General features: G+C 44.5%; 1 protein-coding gene across 1 annotated transcript; it reads left to right on the top strand.

Annotated features, from left to right (window-relative positions):
* The first annotated feature begins 528 nt into the window (after positions 1-528).
* On the top strand, positions 529-8,002 carry GPRC5D (G protein-coupled receptor class C group 5 member D). The gene is made up of 3 exons (XM_045781453.2): positions 529-1,513; positions 6,623-6,690; positions 7,797-8,002. The coding sequence occupies exons 1-3, from the start codon at positions 619-621 to the stop codon at positions 7,866-7,868; spliced, it is 1,035 nt and encodes a 344-aa protein (XP_045637409.1). The 5' UTR covers positions 529-618; the 3' UTR covers positions 7,869-8,002.
* Positions 8,003-10,216: the final 2,214 nt, after the last annotated feature.

Below are 10,216 nucleotides of genomic sequence, written 5' to 3'. Positions count from 1 at the left end.
GGCAACCTCAGGGAAGACATTGATTTTGGTGCTCAATTGTTGAAAAAGTTATCTAAAGGCAGAAACCATTTTGTATAATTCTTTGATGAACAAAGTGTAGATATTTAGCAATAACATGTTGCGTGGAATTGACTTAAATTAAAAGAAGGAACGGCCATTAGAACTACGAGGAAAAATGATCTGCCTGTCTCCTTCAGGCAGTGCGGCAGTGTCTCGAATGATCCAACGATCCGTTAATGTTGACAACCTTTGTTCTGGAGCCTGATATAACTGTAGTCTCATCCATCAGGCAAACGCTGTCACACACCCCATTTTATGAAAAAGATTCTGCCTTAGGTTTCAAAAAGCCTTGATACAGACTGCGACATGAAAATGGATGAAGTATCTGGAACCTCCTAGTAAAGAGTGTTCTGCTTTTCCCAACAAGACGGAACTAGGAGAGTTTTAAGGGTTTGACAGTTTGGGGCTCTTTCATATTTGGGGCTGAGAGACATCATGGTGGCCAAACAGGACTAGCCAACAGCCGTTCCTGTGTGAGGATGTAGTCAGAAGTTTGTCTCATCTTTCTTTCGCAGGGAATCAGAAGTCCATTCTCGTGAGGTCCACCCACAAGTCACCATGTATGAGGACTGTGTCAAGTCCACTGAGGACTATTATTTCATCTGTGACAACGAGGGACCATGGAGCATTGTTCTCGAGGCCCTGGCAATAATCGGCATAGTAGTTACAATTATACTACTCTTGGCGTTTCTCTTCCTCATGCGAAGGGTTCAAGACTGCAGCCTGTGGAATACGCTCCCCACTCAGTTCCTCTTCCTCCTGGGTGTGCTGGGACTCTTTAGCCTCGCGTTTGCCTTCATCGCGCAGTTCAATCAGCAAACTGCCCCCGTACGCTACTTTCTCTTTGGGGTTCTCTTTGCTCTCTGTTTCTCTTGCCTCTTGGCTCATGCCTCCAACCTGGTGAAGCTGGTCCGGGGTAGAGTCTCCTTCTGTTGGACGACAATTCTGTGCATTGCTATCGGTGTCAGCTTACTGCAGGTGATCATTGCCATCGAGTATGTGACTCTCATGATGACCAGGGGTATGATGTTTATGCACATGACCCCCTGTCAGCTCAACGCGGACTTTGTCGTACTCCTGGTCTATGTCCTCTTCCTGATGGCCCTCGCATTCTTCGTCTCCAAAGCCACTTTCTGTGGCCCGTGTGAGAACTGGAAGCAACACGGAAGGCTCATCTTCGTCACTGTGCTCATCTCCATCGTTATCTGGGTGGTGTGGATCTCCATGCTCCTGAGAGGCAACCCGCAGCTCCAGCGGCAGCCCCAGTGGGATGACCCTGTCGTCTGTATTGCCCTGGTCACCAACGCATGGGTCTTCCTGCTGCTGTACATCATACCCGAGCTCTGCATTCTCCACAGATCCATCAAGCAGAACTGCCCTTTACCAGGCAACGCCTGCCCGGCCCCAGCCTACCAGTGCAGCTTCAGAGTGGAGAACCAGGAACTCTCACGAGGTACTTGCCCAGGGGATTCGGGGAACAGGGAGGCTCTCCTGCGGGAGAAACAGGGTGCACCAAGAGGGGACAATAGAGGGAAGGGTCACAATCGAGCTGGGTGGCTGAAGAGTTCCAGCATGGAGGTAAAGACACCCAGAATCAATGTTAAACTTTAATGAGAAATCGGTGCTTCCAAACGACAGAGATTTATGGGGAAGAGGCCAAGACAGAAGTGAATCAAAGGCCTTAAATAAAGAGGGTGTGGCTCTGAGGGCTCACGCTGGGTAAAGAAGGGCACCCCCTGTAAAGTGAGTTGTCCAGCCCCAAATTAGGTTTGGACCATGCAATTGCATGACTTATGATGCTAAGTCCAGATGTTTTGGCTATCAAGGGCACAAGTCAAGCCCGGCAACAGCGATTGGCATTTTTTTTTTTAATTTAAGTCTTGAAGTTAATTTGCCCAAACAACATAATAAACTGATTCATAGGACTCATCACCTCATTAACATCACAAAGCCCAATAACTTCTGGATTTCTACTTTTCAAACCATTCACTGCTTGAAAGCCTTCAAGGTTTACAAAAAGTGACAGGAAGAGCCATTGAATCAGAATTCTAATAAAGGCTCCGATGTGTAATCATTAATAGAAATAAAGCCACTTGCTTATGTGACATTTTCATAAAAATTTCTGGTTGGATTTTTATCGTTATGTAAGACCAAGCCACCCGACTATACTTCGCTAATGAATAAAATATATGAGCCATGACAACAAAAATGCGTGGACCCTAACAACCTGGGGGAAATAGTGGCTAATTCTGGTTATCGAAATGTGTCGAAACACATTCATTCCTTTCTGAAACATCTGGCCTGTTATTCATAACCCACTATCATAGTTTTACATCAATTCTTGTGTCTTAATAGGCATCTGATTCCTCACAATTTGTCTCTAATGTGCAAAAATTATGTGATTTTATATATTGTACAGCACACATAATGTTCACCAGGCTCAAAAAAATTAATAGAAGCCTTCCCTTTAAGCGTATCCGCGTGTCTGAGCTGGAATCTATGGCTAATTACACATTCAAATTAAATGCCGTTCAGATAGATGCATCCGTTCATTCTTTTCAGCGCAGTTGACAGAGAGTCGGAAATCGACGCTCTACATCCTTCCTGTAACAGTTTTTCTTTGTGTGTTGATGGCACATCATCAGATCACCAAGGTTTGCGGCAGAATTGCAGCATCAACCGCTGAAACCACTCCTCAAAGTTCTCACCAGAAGATAGGATAAAACTTCTTGTGTTTGTTCTATAGTTGTCCTATGTTTCCAAGAAAAAGTCTGAGAGAAAGAGAGAGGGGCGCTCTCGGAGTTTTATGATACCCAAACATAGCGGGATGCGGGATTTGTAACCATCAATATTCTAGACCCCAAAACCCAAGTGTTTCAAGTGTTCTCAGGAGTGTCTGGGTGGCAGAGCACGGGTGAGCAAAAGCACGTTTTCCGGTGCTATCCTTGTTACTCGTGCGTGGTTAGGGAATCTGTTCCCAAGCAGAAAACGGTCTGCCGGTGACAGTCATTGTCACTGTACTTGGATGTTTTATTAAAAAAAAAATCAGTCATGTAGTAAAGAACATACGGATTGCTCTCCAAATTGGGCAGAATAAGCAGAAACTCACACTTGGACAACAGAATCAGAATTTAAGTCACCTGGGAAAAATACAAATATCAAAAATTAGAAGAATGGTTAAAACTCAGTACAAAATACAGGATTACACCAAGCTGGGGAAAACATACAACACAAGATAGATAAGAGCCAGACAAGTAGAGTGTGATAACAGGAACTTGAAAAACCCTAAGTGTGTCCTGTAGGTCACAAGCTGGCAAGAGGAAGCAGCTTCCCACTGTCTTTGTTTTCATTGGCTCAAACAACAGGCACAGTACCGTATCAACAGACATGCGGTCAGCAAGAACAATCAGGCGATCGTACCTGGCATGGGTCAGTCTCCAAGGAGAATACCCATTCCAGTTCTGGGATCCACCAGTGAGAAGTGTGGGGGACTGGGGGAGGCTAAGGGAGAACCCCAAAGATAATTAAAGGGTTAGAACTTCCAACCGATGTGGAAAGGTTAAGACAATGAAACAGGTGGTAGTTAGTAATGTGCCTTCGTCATAGACAAGTCAAGTTCTCTCTCTAAATTCTGTACCAAAGCATGACATTTTGTTGGAGTCCGTGAGGCTTGCATTTGTCGTGTGGCTCTTCTGGTGAATATTGCTTGTAGCTGTGACTCTGGTCGCATAATTATTTGATTTACCACTGGGCTGTGAGACCAAAATTATTCATCCGAAAGAAGAGTAAGACAAGAGGAGATCAGCAGGGAATTTCACAAGTACGAAGACCTCTCTCTCGAAGATGTTGTCCTGTTGCTTTCTGTCTCCAACTAAAGACAATGTGTAGAAATGAACTCAAACCAAAGCATGAAGGATTTGGATTAAACGTGAAAATAAGAGTTGGTAAACACTGAAACAGATCGGCAAAGGGGATTAAGGACTCCATTTCCCTGCGAGTCTTTCAAAAGAAGATTAGGCTTTATCTTCCTGAAGTGGCTTATGGACTTAATCCCAAGATATAAAAACATCCGGGTGGAGAATGAAAATGCATTCAGGCGTGTTACTAGAGGACCCCAAACAAATGGGCATAAAGATTCTTTGTCCCATATTATAAATGCGTTCCTAGAAAGCTGTATATTGATTGCATTTTTTAAAAAATCAGTTGCCCTTTTAACTGAGAATTTTCAATGCAATTTGTGGAGATCTTAAATATAGAATATCAGCCATGATTCTTTCTTTTTTTGTGGAGGGAAAGCTCCTGTCCAGATTATCGCTTACTTTTTCTGGTTTAGTGTACTTAGGGTATCGTTATGTCAAGTTTGCTAAAAGCAAGACTGATGTATATTTTAAACTATCACATTGCTATGGGCGTTTTTTTCTGTCCATTGTTTGAAGGTACACAGCCAAAGCTAGTATGATTCTTTTTGAAGGTATTAAGACAAAAATAATGAGTCTATACAGTGTAAACGGGGGGTCAATAACTATAAAAGGATGTGAACCAAGAGAATGTTCTTGCAAACTTAAGTCCACTAGGTTGTTTTCCTTATAGCAAATACCAGCTTTATATATATACATATATAATAAATAAATAAATAAATAAATAAATAAATAAATAAATAAATAATTTTTAAAAATCCTTTATATATATACAAAAGGATTTTTTAAAATTTATTTATTTGAAAGAGAGAGCATGAGCAAGAGGAGGGGCAGAGGGAGAAGCAGACTCCCTGCTGAGCAGGGAGCCAGATCCAGGGCTCAATCCCAGGACCCTGGGATCAAGACCTGAGCCGAAGGCCGACACTTCACCAACTGAGCCACCCAGGCACCCCGCAAATACCAGCTTTTGCTAGACAGTCCTTTTTGACAATTCTCAGCATTTTTTTTCTCCAAGATATCCCCCTCTTCCTAGAAGAAACCCAATTTCAATGGTCCCAAGCAGTGTCATTACTGTTTGTTCTTTTGCAGGAACAAATCACAAAACTGCTGTCGTATCACCCTCAGGAGCTACAGGTTACAGAGAGACAAGTGGCACAAAGTAGGGAAGAAGACAGTGAGTCTAGGCAGGACTTGTTTGCTCTGAGGACAGATAAGGCAAGCATTCAGCATTCCTAAAGATGCAGGGAGCAGGAGATCATTGGGCAGCATGGGGCAGCAGAAAGAATGCAGAATCTGGGTGCCCCGGCTTTGAGGCTCAGCTCTGCTTCCTGCCAACTTTGAAGCCAAACCAAGCTCCTTAACCTCCAGGAACTCAGGCTCCTTGTCTTTAAATGGTGGTTATAATGTCCCCACCTCCTCCCAGTATAAATGGAAAGTCTTCCTTACTCAACTCAGATTGATAGAGGATTAAATCCTCTTTTGGTAAATCCATGAACAACAACTTGTTCTGGAGAATTCTGGAGAAGGAGGCTTCTCTACTTTATGATCTGATCTGATGAGAATGTTGAATGAATGTTGGTTACCAAGGCGCTGAGCGCGAAGGAGTCTCATTATACCTCAAAGAACAAAGTTAAACCAAGAATTCAGTTCATTCTGCCATGAAGGAAGGAAAGGGGTTTCATATTTCACAGGATCCAACCCTCTAAAAAAATACCAGGAGGGGGATGATGTCAGAGCATCAGTTACGCCCACACCACCGGCACCCCCGTGGAGAGTAATATGCAAAGTATAGCATTTTGGTGTTTTCTGTACATCATGCCCTATTCGAAGGGCCTTATACGTATTGATTGACTTAATCTTCAAGACAAGCCTATGAAGTATTATCCCTCTTCTATTCCCATCAGGAAACGAAGGCAACCAAAGGTTAAGGAACAGGGCCCTAGGTCACACAGGTAGCAAGTGCGAGAGCCGCTAAGCGTGAACACTCGGGGCGCGGTCACATCTGTGACCATCAAACAGCGAATATGTAAGGAGCGAGGGCCTGGCCTGGAGCAGATGGGGCTCCTGTCTTCATAGCCTTGTTGAGGAGCCTGACATTGAACACATAACCATGCACGTGATTATATCTTATGACAGGAGAAAATGGTCTCCAGGGATCTTTTTTATTATGTCTGGTTTTTTTCAGCTGAACCAAAGCTTGTAGAGTATCAAGCCAGAAGGGACTTTAGAGACAATGTAGGTGAGGCCTTTTATTTTCCTGTGGAGGACAGTGAGGTACGATGCAAGATCAGACAGGCAATACTGCGGAAGCAAAGACCTTGACCCGCTGCGAGCGGCCATCTTTCTCTAGAAGGTGATGACCAACGTTCAGCCTCTTCAACCACTAAACACAGATGTGCCTCTCCTGAACACACAGAGGCTACCCATAGCCAACCTTTCTCATAAGCTTTAAAAATACTCTTTTTTAAAAAAAATCATAGATTTAAAAATCAAAACAAACAAAAATAAAACAGCCTCAACAGAGAATTCCTTTTTAAAGGGTCAAGAGCCTCTTTGCAAGCCCTCGGGTCTTCTCATAGTCCTCGTGTGTGGTTTCCAGGTGAATCTCTGACACTAACCCAGCCCTTCCCATCTTTGGCTTTCAGCCCGAGACAGTGATGGAGCTGAGGAGGATGTAGCATTAACTTCCTATGGTCCCCCCATTCAGCTGCAGGTAAATGTGCGCATCTACGATCACCAAGGAGGGACAGAGCAAGTGCTCCTTCCTTAGGACAGCTCAGGCTTCATTCCCAGGGTCTGGACTGACCTGAGAGAGGAGAGGTAGGGCAGGCTCGTCCCCACACTCAGGTGGAGCTTGAGCCGTCCGGATATAATCTGTACCGGGACAGGCCAATAGAGGCAAGTCATGCCTTTGCCTCTGCCCAGGCCCCTCCCAATCCCCACCTCCACGCCATTGACAAGGACTCTGCTGCAGGTGAATGTGCTTGAAAGATTGGTGTGAGTGAAGAGGAACAGGCTCGTTGCTTCTCGCCTTGGGGACAACAGGGAACTGTAAATATGGATGAGGTCAGACCTGTTTTTAGTATCTATCAGTTGTCTAAATGAATCCCCTGAGCCCCGCTGGCTGCCTCTCTGAGTCACTGTCTCACTCCTGCAGCCCAAGCTGCCCCCAAGAACTGGGCTAACTCTGCCACCCTCATCACCAGATGGGTGTAACCAATTTTAATCCCTTCAGGCAAAAGCGGAAGGAGCACAACTGAGTAGAATTGGAGGTGACTGAGTTTGTGTCTGATGGCTTGAGGGCATACGAATGGAGGCAGCCAGAAATACCACACTGGGACACTATTCTTATATTCTGATCACCGTAACTAAAATCCGAGGGTGAAAGTCATGCTCAGGCTGGTTGTTCAACGAACCGTACGAGGCAACCCCAGTTAATCCCTCTGGTCTGTTATCTGAGACTTGGCCTTTTGAAAGGATGGCACACGGACCAGGACAGAGATATATCATTTGCTGTAATTAACCCTCTGCAGGGCAATAACAGGATGAGAAAATCTTTATTAACTTCTCTAAGAATTTCTTGGAATACTTCAATTTCCAGTGATCAGCTATTCAAGAAACTTGCAGAAAGATCCTTGTTACTGGTTAAGAGGGAAGATGGTAAAAAAAAAAAAGTTCTGATGTGGGTAGCCTCCATATTGTTTTTCTTTTATTAACAAAGGATTAAGTGATGCTGAAATGATATTCAGACATAGCTCTGGAGACTATCATCCTTTGCGTTGGCTTAGAAAGTTGACAATGGCATTTCTTCTTTTCCAGACTGTTGATCCCACACAAGAATGCTTCATCCCACCAGCTAAAACAAGCCCCCAGCAAGATGCAGAAGCATAAAGCCCAGAGGAAACATGCGTAGTGGAAACCCAAAAGACCATCCTAATATAGCCCTGATGGGCCGCTGGGGAGCCCAGAGTCATGCTGCCAGCCGAGTAACGGCTCATCCTTCCTTCCCTGCTTCCTAGCCCTTTCCATCCATTAGGACCCTTCATCGGAAGACTACCCTCTCAAACATAATTACAGTCTTGCTGGCCACCCTACCTTGACTATGTGTCTCTTTCTTCCTTCGTGCAACTGAAAGACTCCCTTAGCAATGCGAGAACACATTGGCACCTCTTAGTAACGAGGCCAAAAGACCCTGGTCTGAAAAATTAGGATCATGTTACTGTGACAAAATATAGAGGTCAGTAACAACTTACCCCTGGATTACTTTCGCAGTCATTTTTTATAAATGGCCCTTAAATATGATTGACCCAGAATTTGCAATAAAAGTTATAGCAAAAGCCTCAGGATCCCCACCATTGGGCACTTTATTTTTCTCATTTTTTTAGAAGATTTTATTTATTTATTTGACAGAGAAAGAGAGCACAAGCAGGGGGAGCGGCAGGTAGAGGCGGAGGGAGAAGCAGACTCCCTGATGAGGAGGAAGCCCAGTGTAGGACTCAGTCCCAGGACCCTGGGATCATGACCCGAGCCAAAGGCAGACACTTAACCAACTGAGCCACCCAGGCACCCCTCGACTGTGCATTTTAAATAATGCAGACTTTTCACAGCTTGCAAGGTGGCAGGCCTTCTCACACGGTTTTAGCACCCTGTGACAGCAGATGTGGCTGCGGTAGTGACCTGCTTTGATGAACCAAAAACAACAGAGGAATAGCCACCCTAGTTGATGCTCGTAAATGATTGTAGGTGGTGCATATAAAAAGCAGAGTCTGCCTGCCTTGATGTTTCCAATGAACTGATGCCTCTGCACTAATTACCCTGCCTTCACTCGTCCTGCAGCCCCACATCCTCCCCAGTGGATCCGTCTGTTCTCACTACCCATGTGTTGTACATAACAGGTGTAACAGGACCAGAGTTAGGGCTGTGCCACCAGAGGGGTGCTTAGGGTCTAATTCAAGCCTCTCAGCGTACAGATCAGAAAACAGAACCTTAGAGAAATGGAGAGACTTGCCCAAAGTCTCACACAGTAGCTGGTGGTAGGCCAGGTCTTCCAACTCATAGGCCACTCCTCTTCCCTTTTGACAAGGCTTCTCCATGCCTATCTTTCTGTATTAACAAGTACGGCGTGGACCCCCTGAGAGCCAAATGTGATTGTTCCGACCAGCAAGTGTTGAATGCCTCCTATGTGCATGCAATCTGAAAACTAGCTAAGACTCCATACATGGAAAAAAAAAAAGCCTTTTTAATGAGCAACATACAGCATGGATTGGTCAATATCACCAAGCATTTCCTGAGCACCTGCGAGGTACCAGGAGCTGTTCTTGGATTGAGCCCTAAGCAGATAAGGCAGACAGTGCTGCTTTGGTGAGCTAATGTTTTTTCTGGGGGAGATAACACAATGCAGAGAATTTCAGGAACACATCTCCCTCCTTTTACAGATGAGGAAAGAGATTTGGCCAGAATAGTATGGCTTGAGAGTGGCAGAATCGACTAGAATCCAGATCCCCAACTACTGGTCAAGTGGTTGTGCACCCCCTACACAATGTTCCAACATTTCATATTTTTTCTGCTACACTCAGATAGCTACTCCTTTTTGAAATCTGTGCTCTGAGCAGCGTTCTCAGAACAAACCAGTATGTAGGTAAGTGAGCAAAAAGTTTCACCTTCTGCCCTTATTGTTAATACAAAATTGAGGGAAAATGTTTAAACATTGAGACTCTGACCTATCTATTAGGTGGCATACTATTTAACAAACCACATAAAGAATCCAATTTGAGAGGGATAACAAGCCATGGAAACATATCTGCTCTGGAAGAAAATCATCATCACTGATCTTCCTAGCTTTTAATCTCCAAAATGATAACAGCGACATGTTCCATAATTCTGGTGTGGCGTGGTGTGTTGCAGGCAGGAAATGTTTCTGTTCAGTTGGCTGACACATTTTAATACACCCATTAAAATCACAGACGATGGCCCATATTGCTTCCCAAAATGTTTTTCTTAGTATTAGTAACGGTAAAATTGAATCTCTTTGTACCAAATTTTGGACAACGTATTAGTTAGATCTGGGGGAATTGTAAGGTGGCAAGTGTCTCATTCAGGGAGTTGTAAGGTCACATATGGCAGCAGAGAGAGCACTCTCTCTGGGAACCAGAACAGCCACTCAGCCAGCCTCATGGAGATGGAATACTGTCAAGTGTTGGTAAGAGCAGGTGGTCCCCGCCCCAGCCCTGCAATTCCCC

Source organism: Ursus americanus, chromosome 25 (genome assembly GCF_024610735.1).
Source record: "Ursus americanus isolate L20-20 chromosome 25, mUrsAme1.1.p, whole genome shotgun sequence".
Taxonomy (NCBI): Eukaryota; Metazoa; Chordata; class Mammalia; order Carnivora; family Ursidae; genus Ursus; species Ursus americanus.
Note: the sequence above shows the minus strand (reverse complement) of the source record. Positions and strands in the feature narration are given on the sequence as shown.